Source organism: Nansenia antarctica (genome assembly GCF_963989245.1).
Source record: "Nansenia antarctica genome assembly, chromosome: 4".
Lineage (NCBI taxonomy): Eukaryota > Metazoa > Chordata > Actinopteri > Argentiniformes > Microstomatidae > Nansenia > Nansenia antarctica.
The window spans coordinates 67893608-67914078 of NC_137689.1; the positions used below are offsets into that span (position 1 = coordinate 67893608).

General features: G+C 44.2%; 2 protein-coding genes across 2 annotated transcripts in view; one reads left to right on the plus strand and one right to left on the minus strand.

Moving 5' to 3' along the window:
- Nucleotides 1–18957, plus strand: part of LOC308156687 (MOB kinase activator 3B) — a 28977-nt gene extending 10020 nt beyond the window's left edge. Inside the window, exons 3-4 of the mRNA XM_080530089.1 lie at nucleotides 12839–13041; nucleotides 17353–18957. Coding sequence (XP_080386215.1) covers nucleotides 12839–13041; nucleotides 17353–17382 — 233 coding nt within the window. The 3' untranslated portion in view covers nucleotides 17383–18957. The remainder of the gene's footprint in view (nucleotides 1–12838; nucleotides 13042–17352) is intronic.
- On the minus strand, nucleotides 6815–7651 carry LOC308154829 (hatching enzyme 1.2-like; the record flags this gene model as incomplete). Its single annotated transcript, XM_080528047.1, has 1 exon — nucleotides 6815–7651. One exon carries the CDS (start codon nucleotides 7649–7651, stop codon nucleotides 6815–6817), a length of 837 nt encoding a protein of 278 aa, XP_080384173.1.
- Nucleotides 18958–20471: the final 1514 nt, after the last annotated feature.

Genomic DNA, 20471 nt, shown 5'->3' on the forward strand with positions numbered 1-20471 from the left:
CCTGAGTCACAGGCTACTGTTGGGGCTTACACACCGGCAGTTCCGAACGCCGGTTCGCGTTCGCGTTACGAAACCTCCGAACGTTGGCGATGTCTGGCGAACGATACACTGGTATGAACGGATATGAACGCGGGCTCGTTCGCCAGACAGCGCCAACGTTCGGAGGTTTCGTAACGTGAACGCGAACCGGCGTTCGGAACTGCCGGTGTGAAATAGGCATGTGAGGACCATGAGGGATTCTCTCCTCCTCCCCCTCCCTCCCTCCCTCCCTCCCTCCCTCCCTCCCTCCCTCCCTCCCTCCCTCCCTTTTTTATGTCCCTCAGTACCCTCAGCGATACGCATCAATTATTCACTGCCGAGCATGCGCCGTCCCACAGCCTCCATGTGAGTTGTGTTGACTACTGCAGCCCCATGTTTCATTGAACAACATCAAGGAGTGAGAGGAAACGACGAGAAGCTGGATCCAATCCCTTTCACCGATACACTTGGCGCAAATGGCGTAGAAAAAAGTTAGACAGAAACGTTGTGGTTTTACAGTGCACCTTCCTGAGTGTCCGCAGATATGCGTGAGGTTCGCAAGCTAACGCCTAGGCTCTAGCTCAGCAGACTAACACAGTCATGTAGTGTGATAGACATGACATAAGGTTCAAACCCAGTCGGTCGCATTGAGTTCCTCGCCATAATGTTGTCATCATGGTGTGACTTGGTGTCAGGTGTACTGCGGTGTCTAGTAGCAGGGTGTGCTAATATTGTTCTGTGGTCTGTGTTTTGCTGGTGCCGGAGGAGAGGAGAGAGGATCACGATGGGAAGCCGAGGGGTTTAAACCCCTTAGTTTAGTCAGCAGGAAGGGATTAACACTAGGCCTGGAATGTTCCTGGACCTGGATGCCTGTGTTTGCTTCCAGATTTTCCCTGGGCGACGACGACATTATCGTCTTTGATCCGCACACGTTCAGTCTTCTGGCCCGTGGCCTAGTTCTTCACAGATCGCAGTACAGCCAGGAGTGTGTCTGTTCATAGGAGTGTGTGTATGGCCAGTGCCCTTTGTGTGTGGCTAGCATTGTGTGTGTGTTCTGTGTGTGTGTGTGTGTGTGTGTGTGTGTGTGTGTGTGTGCGTGCGTGCGTGCGTGCGTGCGTACGTGTGTGCATGTGTGTGTGCGTGCGTGCGTGCGTGTGTGCACGTGTGTGTGCACGTGTGCCTGTGTGCCTGTGTACGTCTTTGTTATGGATGAGGTGTCAGTGTCAGGGTCGGATTACACATCATGATGCAGGTACCTGCCCTCGACAGTGACCTTCGCCCTCAGGGTGTAAAGGGTTAACCAACTGATGCAATGATGTCATTAGAAACAGATATCACGTCTCTCTGACTCTCTTTGAAGTGATGAGACAGTAGATGATACCATATCAGATGATCTGACCATGATTTTGAGTTTTGGATGCCACTTGAGCCTTTGTTTGTAGATTAAGCGCAATGCTTTATGTTCAGAGAGTTTCGTTCTTGATCCAAAATTCAGAAGGTCATTGTGTGGTTTCAATCAAGAGACCTGTGACATTATTTACTCTCTCAACTTGGAGTTTGTAAGTAGCATAAACATAAAAATGTTGGTCTGTGAAATGACCCTCTTAACTGTGCGTCTATTTGACTGTACCTACAGTAATACAATGCTCAATACATCGAGAAATAATAGGATCTTTTCCGGGATTCTCAGATTACTGCAAGAATAATCCTGTTTCTCCAGAACAAGGAATCCAACCGTGACATGAGAGTAGCTCACGGGTAGGGTTGAGCTTCATCAGTCCGACAGTCAGTCAGTGCGCTTCCTACGTGTGTGTGTGTGTGTGTGTGTGTGTGTGTGTGTGTGTGTGTGTGTGTCAGGGAGGGCTAAATTCCACCAGAGATTGACCAGTCAGAGCCTCTCAGGATTGTTATATCATCTCATTTGGCTGGTGATGCCGGAAGTGCATAACGGAAACAACATGTCATTCAGGGTTCGAAGAATCTAGGCTGGTCCCTCGGCTGGGTCCATTGATAAAAACAAGTGAATTTAAACGAAGCTATGCTTCTCTATGGGTTTGCAGCCAGCCAGGCAGGCAGTCAGTCACGGACTGGATTTCCTTTGTGCCTGTGTCTGTAAAGAGGATTACTGAGGGCTTACTGAAACACACACGTGTGTTTACTGTCCATCTCATCTGGGTTCTACTAGTCATAGTATGATATCTAACCTGGGCCGAGGTCATATCTGATTGAGGTTAGGCCTGGGCTGGCCCGGGCTACTCTAATCGTCATGAAGTGTAACAGGTCCAGTAGTATAATGAAAGTTGTCCCTTCAGTATCGGTTGTTCTGTTGAACACTAATATATATAATATAACTATCACTTAACCTGATGCTGAAAGTTCATACTAAAGGAAAACTCTGTGAGTTTTGTCAGCTGTAGATGCTCTGTGGTGGAGGACTTTCCTGTCGCCAGGATGTGACTTCCTGTGTCATGCCCACAGGATAATCCCTGTGACCTCCATGACCTTTCAACCCTGCAAAACCACTGCTGTGCGTCGGTGACATTTACATTTGGCAGACGGTGACATTTTTGGCATTTGGAAGACGCCTTATTCCAAAGCGACTTACAATCAATACATTTGACTAAGCAAGTGAATCATCAATCCACCAGTCGTAGCAGGAAGAGTAATCCAGCTCAGGCCCGGGGCCATTGGCAGTCTCTGTGATAGAAGGAAAAACCTTCTTCTATCACCTTCTTCTAAACCTAGAACCTTTTTTTATTTTTTATATAGACACTGGAGAAACAGAGAAACAGTACAAGGGGAGCAATAGAAGTTTTAGGAGACACAGTGACGGTGACTTCTCACATCCTAAAACAAGAGGATGTCTTTATGTCGTTAGGAAGCTATGGTGTTTTTAGGCAACAAATCATTTATAAAAATTGGTTAGCCTCTATAGATATAACAGTTAACTGCTTGTGTCATGGGATCAGGTGATATACGATTAGTTCATGTTCATGGTTTATAGTTTCTATGTAAGAAACTGTAACTATAACCTCTAGCTTTCTACAAAAGGCCTGCAATCAAGTTATGTAGTGTCTAATGTCGTTTGCGGATATTTATTGCTTGGTTTGATACTGTCTGATTCAGTCTCACTGTTTTGTATTTCCAAAAATAGTGTTCATTTGCTAGCGAGGTTCGCTCGTCGATGTCTACGACTCGGACGTAATGAACTGTAAAGTCCAGCACTCATCTGTGCTCCACTTTCTCTTGTTGTTTAGGAAAAACAAACAAGATCATCCCCTTGTAGGAGCACAGGAGTCGATTTGCTTTTTTAGTAAATCGCCAGCTTAACCAATGTTTGAGAACACAGACCTTTTTGTCCTCTTCCAAAATCTCTCCTCCCAGAAGGGAAAAAGCGCACAGATTATACTGTGCCGCTAGCTTTCCCTCTTTCCATTTGGTCGGGCGCAGTAATCTCCTAATAATGACTACCTTGAATGTCTGTCCCTCTTATTATCCAGTTATGGAGGTACTCGTTACTATGTCTGGTTGTAGACTTCCTCTCAGGATGCCCACTATGTGAACCCTGCTCGCTAACCCTTTGCAGTAGCCCAAAGCACTACTCCCACTCTTTAGTCACCACCACAACAACAAAAACACAATTTCCCCATGAATCATTTTGGATATGGGGTGTGCCGTCCTCGTACTCGTATTCATATCCATATCCATAATCTGTTTATTTGCACTTGATTCTCACATCTGGATGATACTCATGATCGGACAACCGGGAATAGTCGAACGGCTCTCACAACCGATGTCAGCGAGCGCCTGCTGCTATACTACAGTATGTGAATGGGAATTCCAGTCACATACATGCATTCTGGATACCGTAATACAATGTGCCGACCCTCCAATTTCTGGTCATTGTAACACGTGTTAGATACCATTCCACGCATTACAATTCCATGAGCCCATCCTCTGATTTCTACCTCCACCGGTTGGAGTAGAAACTGCAATGAGGCACTGCACAATACTGTGAAGGCGTCTAATTCTTCTCAGTTTTCTTTATCCCTCAATCAAGCCAATTTGAACAGCAGATGGGGAATGCAAGTCATTGATCCCTAGCAACGTTTAGGATCATATATCCCTATACCACTCACAGCATGATCGAGAGTCCACGTTGCTGGCTTTCTCTGAACTACTAGTTGGCATCCCTCACATGGATGCCATCTGTTGATGCTGCGATGCCAGGTTAGGAGGATTCTCTCACTGGCGCCTCTCCTTGGCTAGCATACACAGCAACAATACACCTTCAACCTATCAAGCAGAGGCAGCTGTGGCGCAGGAGGTAGAGCCGGTGTCTAATGATCCCAAGGTCGGCAGATCGCCGGTCCGAATCGGAATGTCGAGGTGTCCTTGGGCAAGACACTGAACACCAAATTGCTCCTTATGAGCGCCTTGCAAGCGCCTTGCATGGTAGCTGGCTGCCATTGGTGTGTGTGTGAATGTCAGTGTGAATGAGTGAATGAGAGGCCATTGTAAAGTGCTTTGGAATAAGGCGCTATATAAGTCAGACCATTTACCATTTACATGCTTTTACCCTTAACCTGCAACCTGCGACCTGCGACCGGTGACTGAGACTGTATGAGACTGGAATTCCCATTCACATACTGTAGTAAGTGATCAGGAGAGGCTAGAGGCAGAAATTGGAGGCCAGGTTCATTGTTCCATGCCTTACAATGAACCTGGCCTCCTATTTCTGCGTCCACCAGTCTCCCCTGGTTATCACCTACTACAGTATTACTACAGTATGTGAATGGGAATTCCAGTCACATACACCCATTCTTCTCAATACAATGAGCCGATCCTCCAATTTCTGCTCATTGTAACACGTGTTTGATACCATTCCTCATTGCCATCCCATGCATTACAATACCACCCATAACAATGAGCCTGTCCTCCGATTTCTACCTCCACCAGCCTCCCATGGTCTCTGACCCAGCATCTCTGACTCCTCTCCAGTGTCCTATTGCTGTTCATTGACCTTACAGACCCTGGGTCAAAATAGTATTTGTTTAGTTTCAAATACTTTCGGTGCCCTTGATTAAGCTTGTATGGCACAATGCAACCAATGGGATGGTCCCAAAAAGGGCAAAACCCTTATAAAAACAGTATGACCATGTCTAAGACCTCCACGGCCTTCCTTGCCGTCCCTTCACCGTGAGCCAGTATGTATTGAGCTGTGCCGCCATGGCTCTGTGCAGTATTGGGTGACAGATCACCTTCCTATCCGCAGACAGAGAGGCAGCGTCTCTTCCTGTCTTCTCCCATGGGCCTTGGCTAGGATCTCTTCTCTGTAAACCTGCATCGCAGTCTTCCCAATGGCTTCCTGTCCTGGCTATCCTGGATCCACACACACACTGACAGACAGATCCGGGTCAGTGGCCATCGTTTGTGTGAAATCAGGGTCACTGTGCTGTCTCATTACAGCATTCACAACTAGGTTAGATCTCTGTCTCATTCAGTCTTGCGTTGACTTCACAGGACACATTTCACAGCATCATTTAGCTTTTACAGTTGGATAGGGCATAGTCTGGGTAATATGTGAAAAAAATCGTTCACTTTTTCATAAAAGCACAAAACTTGGTACACTTGTACAGTTTGGGGTCCTGAACATTTTCAGACGTGGAGCCCTCGCAAAAACTCCTCCTAGTGGCCATGGCGGCCATTTTCCTTTCTGCCATAGCCGCATTGTGTATTTTGCTTCATATCTCCTGAACCAAACATGATAACACCGAACAGATGATGTCTACCCCTATGTTTTGAAGGTCAAGGATTACAATGATACCATATACAACATCATGAAGTGTTCAGGTGGCCATGGCGGCCACTTTCCAATTGGCAAAACTACTCCCCGATAGAAGCGATGCCTGTAAGCAATTTCCAGCTGACTATATACATACAGGTAATTATGTTCAGGACATACCCGGGTCTGACTTACTTTTGATCTAAGGCCTTCAACATGAATATAGACCCTAACCCCCTGCTTTGTTCAGCCTATCCCCATCTCAGAATATACCCACTACAATACAGTGTCTCATTGCCTTTATTCTACTTATTCGAAATAAAGACAATGAGACACTGTATTGTAGTGGGTATATTCTTAGATCAAAATTAAGTCAGACCCGGGTATGTCCTGAACATAATTATGTATATAGTTATATATATCGTTTATTCGCCTTTTTTGGTGACCTTGACCTATATGGGGCTATGGGAGGGTGGGTGGTTCTTTTTCTTTGTTTCTTTCTGTCACAAATGCGTTGTCTTGTCCTGCCATTTGATGTACTTGCTTTACTATGTCTGCAGAAAAAACTCAATTTAAAAAAAGGAAAAAAAAGAAATATGATATAAGGTATTAATCAGAAGAGAGAAAAAGGAGATCATATTAAAAAAGAACAATTCCACTGCTTTTATTTTTATGTTTCAATACATTTCCCTAATGTAAGTCAGTCAGCAACATGAGGCACAAATATGTACATTTCAAGCCTGCAAACTGCGACACTTTAAATAAATGTGCAATAACACTATGTGCAATATGACAACCCTAGTCGTCTATCTGTACAGTATAGTATAGTGGATAGTATACATAGCCTTTATTTATGTAAACCAGCTCCTTCCCTTCTTGTGAATTTTTCATTCATTCATTCACATTCCACAACCCATTCCTACACACTACATCTTCATCTACTAGTGTGCTGGTGATTTGGCTGAACCGGACACTTCATATTCAGCTGCTCCAGACTATTTTCCCTCTGACTTAGCAGCTGTAGAATTTGTTGATCCTCTGCACGTCGATTCTTGACATGTCCTGCCTCTGGCCGATCCTCACGTCTGCGTTGGGGATGGGGGTGATGGTGTCAATTCCCCGCTGCGTAGTGAAGGCTGTTCTTCCATAGTGCATGATGGAGGAGTAGTCATAGGGGGTGTTCAGGCTGTTGGTCCGTTGTTTCTGGAAGTTATAGGCCACATGGGTGGGAATGTACTCCCAGTTGATCCTGACGTACTGGTCACGGTCACTCCTGGTCTGCTCGTGCTGGAAGCCCAGAGCGTGGATGATCTCGTGCTGAATGATACCGTGGTGAAGGCAGCCTCTTTTGCTGATGGAGAGAACCTGCCCGCCTCCGACTCTCCCGAGAGAAGAGTAGCAGCCGCTTCTACTCTTAACACTGATGTAGTCGCGCTGGTTTGTGTAGGGCACGAAACGAACGCAGGTTCTGCCGTGGAAGGACTTCATGGCTCTCTCGATCATCTGCCTTTGGAGTTGAGAGAATTCTTCGCCCACTGTGTAGGGCACTTCAACCTTGCCGCTTCTGGCTTTCTTCCACAGGCAGTTGCTGTTATAGCAGACCATAGCGTTTCTGGTCTTTGGTGCTAGCATGTCTCCCTCCCATAGCAACTCACTGGAGCCATTGTTAGTGGTCAGAATTCTGGTGGTGATGTCGATAACTTCGGCCTCAGGGTCATCAGCCATCTGGTACTCTTCTTCACTTCCATCTTCTTCACTTCCATCCTCCAGGAGAGGGTTGGCCTGGGAGAGGCCCAGCAGGAGCAGCAGGAGGAGGGTGAGAGAGGGGCTGTGGTCAGCTGTCTTCATGGTGGAGAGAAGTGATGCTACTCTGGGTGGCTCCTTGGCTCTGGTAGTAGAAGGTTCTAGATGGTTGTGGAGATGCTTTGGAGAGGATCCTTGGCACTGAGGCTGATGTCTGAGTGTTGGTCAGGCCAGGGCTTTTATATAGGTCTCCACAGGTGTGTCTGCAGGAGGATTAAGGCCTGGCGTCCATGCTGCTAGTCCTAAATCAACATCGACAGGGAGTAATCCAGGGCCAAGCCTACAGTTTCAACATGGTTTTAATCCACCCTGATCAATTTACACCATGTCAGGTCTATTCAATAACCCATTAGGTTAAATATGGTTGTTACAACCTCACTAAAAATGTCTGTGTTGGTATTACAGCTTTGCATTTGATTATTTCTCAATAGAATTCCCAAATGCATAAGGATAGGTTACACTCCTAGATCTTCACTTTGCACCATTATGACATCACCCCTTGCACTCCACTTTTTCACCCTCATCTCTACGTAACAAAAGAAGTAAATTCATCATAACCATGATCATTCCTGTGAATCAAAACTGGAATGTATAGCCTGCTACATATTCACATATCACTAAATAACAACTGGCTAATACACTGGATTTACTTATAGCATATTTTTTTAACTTTATGACAGCATACAGCACCTACCGACTCAGCGTTGATTTCTCTGGAATGTGAAGGACAGTGGGGGACGGCTTTGTAAAATAGTTGCATGCGATCAATTACTGCAGAACCTCTAAAATAAAGTTGTATCAATTGCTACAGATTGTACACATGGTGCACATGAGTCTATATTGTATATAGCTTGTTGACGTTGTTATCATCATCATCATCATCATCATCATCCTTACAGGGAAACAGTTTTCCCTGCAGGGCATAAAGAAATCATGAGCTCCTTATTCCCACCCAGCATAATAATGTTTTATTTAGAGGGATTCATGATGTGAACGATTTCTTTCTGATGACTATGCCTGTTTGTGTGTGTGTGTGTGTGTGTGTGTGTGTGTGTGTGTGTGTGTGTGCACGAGCGTGTGTGTGTGTGTGTGTGTGTGTGTGTGTGTGTGTGTGTGTGTGTGTGTGTGTGCGTGTGTGTGTGTCTGTGTGTGCGTGTGTGTGTGTGTGTGTGTGTGTGTGTGTGTGTGTGTTGGGAGGGATAAAGATTCATCAGACCTTTTTTACTGGGCTTGCCACAGTGGGAGCAACCTGGGTCCAGAGCCTGAGGCCAGGGAAGGGAAAGGGCGGGAGGGAGGCAAAGGCAGGGCAAAGGGAAAGGGGAGGGCATCAATGCAGCCGCAGGGTGCAGGCGTTGCATTTAGCGCTACTCTTTGATCCCATCTGCCTGGTTTCCTGGTGTGAAGAAAGTTCTAAAAGCTCTGCCTCCCAGGGTAACTAACCCCCTTCTCTCCCCCCTCTCTTCCCCTCCCCCTGTTTCCCAGCCCCGCCCAGCCCCTACCCCCTCTACTCTGGGCGGGCCATTATTGGGGCACGTGGAGGCAGGCGTGAGAGCCTGACTGACTCTGGAGTTTACAACAGAAGCAAAGGACGACCTATGAATGTTGTTATGGGGGCGAGGGGTAGAGGAGCGAGTGCCGTGTGACGTAACATGCCTTGTGAGAGGCGAAGAGAGCAGCGCCGTTACATTAATAGTTAACAGCGTGGCGGTGCTTGCTCTCTCCTGTGGTGCTGCCTGCTCTTCTTATACAGTGTCTCGAGACGCTCTGTGAGTGCACACACAAACATCTGTTTGTTTGTTGTTGTTGTTGTTGTTTCTAGTCAGCTAGTGTGACATCATGTAGTGGTCGAGGTAGGGGGTGTTACTCCGAAAACGTCAGAGGTTTTGGCTGGTTGAATAAACTTTGGACAGAAGACTTCTATGTGCTTCCCAAAAGCTTCGGTAGCACTAAGATCATCTCAAGTCACGTCAAGAAACCCCCACCGTGATCAGTATATTGCCTTCAACTTTCCATTAATCATATGACAATTTGCATCATTTCTATGTTCATCTCATGACAGGCAAATATGGTTACTGTATGTTGCCTCTCATAATTTGTTTCTGTTCAACAGCCTGTTAACTGAGTCCCTTCATAGAGGGTTGTGTGCTGTAATTGGTTGCGATGGTGCCTGACGTTGTCTGCTGTAAGCTCAACCAGTAATCACTCTGCAGTAACAACCTCTGGGCTATCATCACTCACCCTCTAATTGGCTGGGGATGAATTGGCGGTCTCCTCAACCCACATCAACACAGCTTGTGGACAATGAAAGGTTTCTGATAGTTTCAAGTTTATATAGTTATAAAGATAGTAAAGTGCATTATCACCAGGCTCTCAACACACTTGAAATAAAGTTCTGTAGCTATAGATCAGACTGTGCATCTGTTTCATTGCTGTCTGTCTGTCTGTCTGTCTGTCGATCTGTCTGTCTGTGTGTCTGTCTGTCTGTGTGTCTGTCTGTCTGTCGATCTGGTTGTGTGTCGGTGTCTGTCTGTCTGCTGTGTGTGTGTGTGTGTGTGTGTGTGTGTGTGTCTGTCTGTCTGTCTGTCTGTCTGTCAGTCTGTTTAGATGATGGGTCCTGTAATCTGTCACAGTGTGGTGTAGCAAAGTCGCGGCTAGGCTAGAGTCACGCGTCATTGGCTCACACAATGAGATAACTCTACCCACACTGCACATGTGAGCCTCTGGTGATCTCTCATTACATTCTGCCTGGTGATACACATAACAACAGAGTAGTTCCTGATCCCTTACTTTAGGGCCTGCTGAGCCGGTTTACAATGCATTTGTAACCTGTAACTGCTGCATTAGGTCATGCGTGCCGTGAGCTCTGCTTAACGCTATTTTACACACACACACACAAAAAAAAGAAGAAAGGGAATGGGGGGTGAACCATATGACATAGCCGCCACTGCTAATTGGCGGTTATGTAACATTCTGGTGAGGTTTACAGTTTGAGATAGCGTTGCCAGTCAAAGTCTTTGTTGTGAGGTCTAATAAGTGAACTTGTGTGTGGGCTCTCTGCTGCCACCTGCCTGTCAGTATAATAGACAGCGTGTAAGGCAGTATGTCAACATTCATTTAAGAGTAGGCTGGAAGTAAGAATCGTCCTACACTAAGGGTAGTGCTGGTAGACGTAGAAATTGGAGGACGGGCTCGTTATAATGAATAGAATGAGGAATGGTATCAAACATGCGTGTTTGAAACCATTCCTCATTCCGTTCCATGCATTTAATTTGGATTTTTACCTCAACCAGTTTCCACTGTGCTACACATAACATGTACATACGTGTAGCATGAGAATAATTTACAAACAGTCAGCGATTTACAGACTACAAAGCCCAAGTGTAAGCTATACAGTGTGGGCTTCCCCACTATGTAAGACTTTGTGTAGAGGTTGTGTGCAGTTAGACAATGCTCTTTGTTTTCCTAAAGTTGATGTCTGTCAGTTTTTCCACAGAAAAGCAATAATTAAGTAGATGCAGTAATGCAAAGCTAACTCCAATCCACTGTAGTGTCAACAGTGAGGCTTCTTAGCCAGTGTTGTGTGCTATGTGGCTGACAGTTCATAAAGCTATTCACATAGCAGGGAGGCATTTACAGTCAACTTCCGTTGAGAAACAATGCCATTTAATACAACCACATGACCACCATGGCATGCCATATACACATAAACCATTGACGTGCACGCACGCACACACACACACACACACACACACACACAAAAACACACACAGGCACAGTCATGCCTTTCAGAAGGACACCGCTCACGTCATGAATCCCTCTAGATAATACAGTATTATGCTGGGTGGGAATAAGGGGCTCGTGGTTTCTTTATGCCCTGCAGGGAAAACCGTTTCCCTTGTAACGATGACGACAATGATAATCACGATGATGCTAACGTCAACGACCAAGATAGACTCATCTGCACCAATGTGCACAATCTGTAGGCATTGATACAACTTTGTTTTAGAGGTTCTGCAGTAATTGATCAGCTTTACTGAAGCAGCTTTTTTGCAAAGTCATCCCCCACTATCCTTCAAATTCCAGGAATTAAAGTATTTTGTCATGAAGTTCTATTCAAAGAATGCTGGTGGAATAACATTTCCTCTCTGATGTGCCAGTGGCTGAGGTAGGTAGGTGGAGGGCATCCTGTTTTTACGGGTGAGGTGGAAAAGTCAGTGACTGAGTTGAGGTTACTGTGCATTACAGAGTACCAGGGATGTAGTGGAAGGCACACACTTTTTTAAGGGGGTTTCCCCATTTTTTTACATTAGTTTACCTAATTTTCTCCGGTATCCAGCATTTACCCACCATTTTTTTTATACCACTATAGTACATCCCTGACGATAGTACTGCACAGTAGTCTACAGTTCAGATGGCTTCTGCTACGGGTCACCGTCAAGGATTAGTAAGCGTTTGCTGTCCTTCTGTGTGACACACAATGTCTCAAGACATTAGGATATGGACACGGACAGCTTGTGGGAGTGTGTCCGCAGAGTTTATGGAGTGCGTTCGACACTGTGTCTTTCATCCAGAAGGTTTAAATGCATCATTCGTACATTTGAAAAGTACTATAGTTTACTGTTTACATTTTAAATTTCAGTAAACCTTGATACATTTCAGGAGGTAACTGTAATCCAAGTGGGATTGGGGGTTCCTAATCTGGTCGATGTTGACCCAGTCTGTGTGGGATTATGTTAACCAGATCAATCCTGCTGGGGGTGAGATCCAGGGCAAGTCCTGGACTGATGATGCTACACACAATCTGTCCCAGAGCTGGTGGTTCTTAAATTCCCTGCCACCCAGCTCCAACAAGGGATACTCTGGTGTGAAAATAAGGCCCTGTTCAGAAACAACTCCTAGTACCTTCATCCTAGACACAGGCAAAATGGTAGTAGCTAACAAAGTTCTATTTTGACCCCTGATAAAGAAGAAGGTGGTAGTAGCTAACCTTGCCCTCTAACTAGGTAGGTACATTGTTCGCCATCTTGCTTCTACCTTTCAGATCCTTACAGACCTAGGTGTTAGAGGTCGTCTCTGGAATGGACAGAACACTCACAATAATTTAGGTTCACTTAATGCAAAGGGAGAGTGTCAACTCCAAGTGATCCTTTTGGGCCTATCTAAGAGAGTAAAACTGACCATGTCTCCATTATCCCCTCCCCCTCTTCTTCTCTCTCTTTCTCTGTCTTTTAGGTATTCCCTTCCCCAAGAACTTCATCCAAATCTGCAAGAAGATCATCTGCCGGCTCTTCAGGGTGTTCGTTCACGTCTACATCCATCACTTCGACCGCATCATCCTCATGGGTGCCGAAGCACACGTCAACACCTGCTACAAGCACTTTTACTACTTTGGCACAGAGCTCAACCTCATAGACCGCAAGGAGTTGGAACCTTTGGTGAGTCGGGGGGGCAAACACAACATTGATTCCTCTCAAGGTGTTTTCAAGTTGTTTTCCTTGACATGTAGAAAAAAAGGGTATAGAACCTTCAACCTCCAAGAGTGAACTGTGAAACATGAAAACGAGTTTTAGCAATAAAGTTTGATTGAATTTTATTGATCTGGTGCCACTAAAAGTGTAATCCTCTGCCTTGCTGCTTTAGAGAGTCATAGAACTAGAATGTACTGTATTCTAATTCGAAGGGTTGAGTGTTCTAAGAATTAGAATGTCAGATTGAACAATCATTTTGAAGTCTCTCCTCTCATTAAATCAGTGACCCACTGTACACAGCATGTCCAATCCCCCACACTCCTTGCCTAATGACCTAGCATTACCATCCATCACTTTATATTCCACCTCCTATCAAGGAGCCATTTATTCTTTTAAACGTATGCTTAGTGCATTCTTGCCCCACATTTCACAATAAAAACGTCATCAGTGATGGTGACAGTTATCACCGGCCGCTACATGTTATCAGCACAGAGAGACTCTCAGTCCTCCCTGAGACTTGCTCAGACCCCCTCTGAGATGGATGTGGAAAACTACAAGAGAGTTGTTCTGTCAACAGAACACAAACAGACAAACAACACTGGTTAGGGAGGGAAGGGAAACAAAGCTAGCAAACAAGCGAGCACAATGGCTCCTTTCTCTAGATTATCATAAGAGATTCCCATGATCAAGCTAGGAGAATGCCAACACCCACGCAGATATGAAGAGAGAAGCCCACTGTGAAATTTTGGCTGGCGTCACAGAGTTGAGGCTGAAGGATCTGAATTAGGCTACTTGTATTTGTGTAAATCTTGATTAAATAAGGGCAACAATGTCAAATCCCTTCTGTTCTAAGCCACATCAAGAAAGTGCTGTGACTGCCTGCTTTGTTTTCTTTTACAAACAATCATCCTTTGCCCCGTTAATGAAGTTGATCTTATAAAAGCTTCTTTCAAGCTCTTAAAAACTGTCATTATAAGCAAATGTCATAGTACTGTATATAATGGGTGTTATTGTCTGACTTCTGTGTCTGTATTGTGATCAGACTTTGTTTAAATTTGACACATTCTAATGCATTGGTCCTCATGTCGGGATCCGATGTAATGATCAGACTTTTCTTTCGAAAAATGTGAATACATTTCTGCGTTGTTGAAAATCAATGGCACATTGCTAGTCAACTAACACAGCTTGTTTTGTGAGCCTGCTAACAACGTTAAGTAGTGTTATAGTTAACTAGGTAGCAGTGGGGATTACTCACCGAATCCATTTCGTTGCAGTATTTTGCCTTGACTAGCACGTTTGTGTTGTGATTCTCAACAATGTTGAAACGTAGTTCCATGTTTCAAAAGAAAAGTCAGAACATTTTGATTGGTGGCCGACATGCGGACCAAATGATCAGACTGTGTCACAAATGTACCTTCTTGTTGCTTGCGGTCACATTGCGGTCAGAATCTGTCCAGATTGCATTTACACATGCGGCCACAATGGAAGATCGTCCACCCCCAGGTGGTTTCCCAGATCCGATCTCAATTTTGTCTTTTTTCCATTTACACTTGTCTTTTAATGTGGACACTATCAGGATGCAGTCAGTATGTCGATACAGGTTGCATTTTAATGCATGTTGTAAATGGGGTTAAAGTCTTCCTAAATGGTTTATTAAGGGTATATGATAAACATCCTTTAAAGTGTGACACATTCCTCAAAGATGTGTCATGTTTTTTCCATTCCTTTCCGTCTATCTGGTCCCTGTATCTGCCTTTCCTACCTCTTCTCTTCTCCAGATACTCTCCCCCAGGACTAGCATCCTAGCATCCCTATTGGGGAGCTATAGGAGATATTATCTGATAATGGTTACCCGAACACAGCAGGGGCATACTGGGTCCCATCTCTCTACAGATGGCTCCTGTCAGCCCCTGCCAGTCTCCCTCATCTAGAGTTGGATGGTGGCCTGTGGATTCAAACCACAACTGCTGCCTCTCATTGACAGAGAGGGGGGTGGGGGTACACAAAGAGAAACAGAGAGAGAGAAAAATACAGCGATAGAGGGACGGGGAGGCGGAAAGTTCTCAAAACCTGGAGAATGTTCAGAGAAAGAATCAAATCTAATTATATATAACCAAATGATAACCTTGTTGTGCGTATAGGGCCATCCTGTTATGTTATTTGTTAAGACGACAGATTACATGTAGCATTACATAAAGTAGCACACAAACAGGAGAGAGGAGAGAGGCTAGGAGGGTACAGGGAACTCTGGGGTGTCTTGGACCATGGCCCTGCACAGTAGGGAGGAAGGCAGGCTCCAAACAGGCTGGATGTGGTGACCTTGAGAGCAGTAATGACTCTGGACAGAGTGGCACATTACTGTGCCAAACTCCTGCTCCGCTACACTGATTGTTTTTCTAATACTCACCTAACCAAACTGTTTCAGGCCATTGTACATTTTGTTCACACAATGTTCAATCAGCTCAAGATGCTGGTGTTTTCGGTTTGTTTCTTAATGGGTAAAAGTCATTTGCAGTGTTTATGTACTAGGTTTAAAAGCACAATGTTGTGTGTTATATATGAACATATGTGACACGGTCTGGTGAATTGGGACGCGCAAATGTGCAAAACTCGTTTTTTCGGTATGTTATTCTGTGATTTGACCACCCCTGACTCCATAAATTAGGACTTTCCTAGTTTGGGAATGGGAATGCTAAATGCTAATGAAGAGGAAACCATTTTAGGCAGCCACGTTGGGACCCTATTGGATTGTTAACAGAGAGAGGCTCGGGAAGATGGAGACTAACAGGCTGTGAACACCATAGAGTGACACACAGGAGTCTAGCCACTGGAAACCACATGGGGGCAAAAAACACCCTAAAAATAGTTTTTTTTCCTTTTTCTACCAACGTACGTGTTCTTATCAACGTTTTTACTGACTTACAATGACTTATATACAGTATAGTTTCAGTATGATTCACTTTCTTTAGACAAATGTCGCTTTGGATATAAGCGTCTGCTAAATGACTTTATATTAATAAACATAACATAGTTTGAGTGCTTATCTTTCTCAGATGCATTGCCTTTCGTAGGATTTGCTCAAATATTAAATATATTGTATATAGTGTATCCCCCCCTTAATACTGGTCCTTCGGCTCACTCAATATGTATGAACTTGGATGAAGCCGTACAAACCTGGGTAAAATGCACTCTATCCAGCTTTGAGTTTGTGACTATTCCATTGGTTCTATTGGACCAGGTAAATTATATTAAGTGCAGCTAAAGTATTTGAAATAGCCTACATGCATTTGACCCAGGGCCTGAAACAGACATGGGTTGTCAACTACAGTACTCTCCTCCTCATATTAAAGACCCTCCATGCATTGTCCTCAAGCAGACAGAGTTCGAGAGCTGTGATGTTGTTGTTATTGTTATGGTTGTGACTCGGTGGATGACCCAGATGTGAGATGTAGCGACGTAGCATCCCCACGGAGTTCCATTACCGCCACAGCATCTGTTCACGTCTCAACGGCTGTTGGAGCACTCTGGCCAGCTGCTGTTCACTAATCACATATACAGTATATGACACTTCATGACGTTAGAATTATAAGGTTCTATCTCATTTTTTGTCAAAATTTAGTTTTTTACATAATCTGATCCATTAGGTGTTTATTAATGCCTGTGTGGTGTTATTTTTAAAATGTTGACATTTTTTAGTTAGTAATTAATAAAATACAAAGGTTCCATCTCACAAAACATAATGGAATGTAAAATCTTTGACGCTCAATATCTCTGAACTACCCTAAACGGAGATAGAACCTTATAATTCTAAGCTCACGATATGACACAGCTGACGCTTTTATCCAAAACAACTTACATTGTGCCTACTGTACATTTTACAGTATATATGGTCCCAGCGTGGAATCGAACCCACAAGTTGTTAAGCACCATGCTCTACCCACTGAGCTTCAGAGGGAGAGAGAGAGAGATAGATACACTCACAGCACACAGTTTCTTATGGCATCAGACTGCCACACACATCAATTATTATTATTCAGAGCCTTTTGAGGTGGTCATCCCTATGTTCCCACAGCCCAATGGTCCCACATTTTGTATATTTCCTAGGTGGGCTAGGGATAGGGTTAGGGTTAGGGTCAGTGTTAGGGTTAGGACTAGGGTTAGGGTCAGTGTTAGGGCTAGGGCTAGGATTAGGGATAACCTGGGTTAATTAATTGTTAATTCATTGTGTGGCCCACAGTGCCATTGTAACCCTCCCCTCTCTTCTTTTCTCTCTTTCAGAAAGAGATGACATCGAGGATGTGTCACTGAAGGTGCTGCAGAGCCACTAGTACGCAGGGGACAATGCTATAAAAACCTTGGTTCTTCACCCTTCAGACAGGGGTTACCATGGAGACGCCGAGGCCCCATCGGCAGCAGTAAGACTCAGAAGCTCAATGGCATCATGACCATGATGCACACAGCCAGAGGAAATCCTGCAATATCTATCCTCCTGGATTAACTATCTAGAGTCATGGACCGGTTCGTCGCGTTAAGGAACTCCTTCCCTAACAGCTTCCTGAAGACCTGTGTCAACTAACGTTTACATGAATTTATTACCTAGGACCCGCCCACAATCAACACCAACTGTAGGTTTTACTCTCTGTCTCCACTAGGGGTCACTCCAATCAAGGAGAAAGAATGCTGCACATGGTAAATACACTGACATACTCAGGCTGCGTTCGTAAACTCGCTCTGAGAGCGCCGGAGTGCACACTGGGTTCAACGTCATAAAGGGACCAAGTAGTTTGATTGGACAAGAGGCATTCCATGAGTGCTGATCAGATTTCCAGAGTGAATTTACGAACGCAGACTCAGTATTTGGTGGACAAATACAGACTTTAAGCGGGTGTTGGTTTTAGTATAGTCTCCAATAATATTTAAACGTTTTTTGTTGTTTCTCCTATCTGATTTCCCTGTCAGTTATGGAATTAGCAGTTGATAATCATGTCACAGGTCTTTTTTTGTATTTCATGTATCCATAATGTGTAATGATTTTTGGTGTGGACACTGCCAAATTGTTCAGATGATTTCATGAATCGGCATATTTGTAATGAGTTCAACCACACAGGAATGGCAAGCATCATGAGGATTACTAACATCAGGGTTTGATCATCAATATAGTGACATCTGTAGTATGCATGCCATTTGTTCAACCACATTTGAGTAATAAGTTCATTCGATTTTTCATGTTTGTTGATTTAATGATTTTAATGCAGATGGGACTGTGGTGTTGACACTATTTTTTTTATAGAGAAGAATGAAACACTGTGACTTCAAGTACCCAAATGTATCTCTCAGGATCTGGATGAGAGCTAAAACAATGTTTAGGAGTGCAAAACTAATTCTCTTTTCACAGTAGTTCCACATATCCTTTTTGGGGAATTCAAGGTAATCTTGATATTGAGTGGTACTTTTGAAATACGTTGTACAGAATATTTTCCAAATCAACTTCACTTTGAGGATTTCTTTCTAGTATTTCTGAACTTGTCATCCATACCCTAGTACTGTAGATGGTATATGAGACATAAGCAATGCTACAATCCAGTGTATTGTACAATCATCACAATTCGTTGTAGTTGGCTGTTCAATTAACAGCAAACAACACACACACACACACACACACACACACACACACACACACACACACACACACACACATCCATACCCTAGTACTGTAGATGGTATATATGAGACATAAGCAATGCTACAATCCAGTGTATTGTACAATCATCACAATTTGTTGTAGCTGGCTGTTCATTTAACAGCAAACAACACACACACACACACACACACACACACACACACACACACACACACACACACACACACACACACACACACACACTCCCACACACACACCTTCAGCCCATGTATGTCTAAACTGGAATATTGTTAACTAAACACTGACACTGTTTTACTTCTTCTTTTAAAAAATTCTTTTTTTTGTTTTTTAATTCTGACCATAAACACTTTTGGTCACGTTTTATTTTACTCAGTGATCTGAAACTGCCTAAAAACAAATGATGATTTTGTGTACTGCAGCATTACAATTGAAACAATAAAGTGTATCATGATTCCTTTCAGAAGAAAAGATTGCATTCATTTCATTGGGTATTATTGTCGTACATTATTTTAGTTGCCACCTCTATAATGCTGACTATACGAGAAATGAAGGACAGACAGACGGGATCATCTCATGTTTAGAAAAACTCCACATGAAACTGCCATTCAATCTCTTTGTCTAAGCTCTTTAGGTCAGTCTACTTATGCACTCTCTCTGATTGCATGGATAATAGCCACCAATGCTAACATGCTAACAAAGTCATGCTTAATCCCTCAATATACTCTAGTACTTACAGTACGTTTTTCTCGGTGGTAGATTAGACCTGAGGTTGATACTCTCAGGAGCTAATAAAGTGAGAGTTGTTGATTTAATCCCACATAATTTGCTCTAGCACTATATAAAACCCACCAGGCATTGCACCTCTTGCACCCAGGCATTGCACCATTGCACCTCTGTCTCTAGAACTTGTGTTTAGGTTGTCTAGGAGTAGCCAGTGTAACATTTTAATGCAAAAAGCACTCTACCAAATGGAGAAAAGAAATACACCTGTTACTCTTCTCCCAGAGTAAGGAGTATAGTATACTATTATAGTATAGTATAGCCATGTCTGGCTGAGGTTGAGAAAGGGATGATTTCTTGTCTGGCTGATTCAGGAGAAGGGGATGATTTCTTGGAGTCGATGGCACCGCTGAGAACGTCTTCCTCGGCACTATGGGAGAGAAAGAGTCCAGCCCACCTGTGTGCGTCCAGATCATTTCCATGATCGCCCTGGTGTGCTTCGGCCTTTACTGCATCGTCAAGGGAGTGTCCTTCGGCTTCTTCAACTGGTGGTACATCTTGGGCGGCTCGTGCATCGTGGCGGCCGGCTTTGCCTCCTTCCGTGTGTACGAGGTGTGCGTCATCGCAGCGCAGCGGGAGATCATCGAGGGCCAGCCGTGTGGCCCGGGACCCTAGGGACGGCCCGGAGATCCAGGAGAGTCAGGGGAGCAAGTACAGCCCAAACTGGACTACCACTTGACACTTATGTTTATAGAAATGTGATGGTTGTTTTTCAACAAGTTTGAGAATGTTCCTATCCAATGTCCTTTGTCTACCAGGAATGGCTGAATATTTTCGATGTACAGAATCCAGTCGTCATCTCCCTAGGACTGCCAAGAGACAATGACAGGCTGAATAGCCAGAGCCAACCTGAACTGTCCACTGCCATATACTGTAATAATATAGTCTTAATACAATATTTAAACCATTAGATTATATGATTTGCCACTTAAGAGACGGGCAGACAGCACATAAA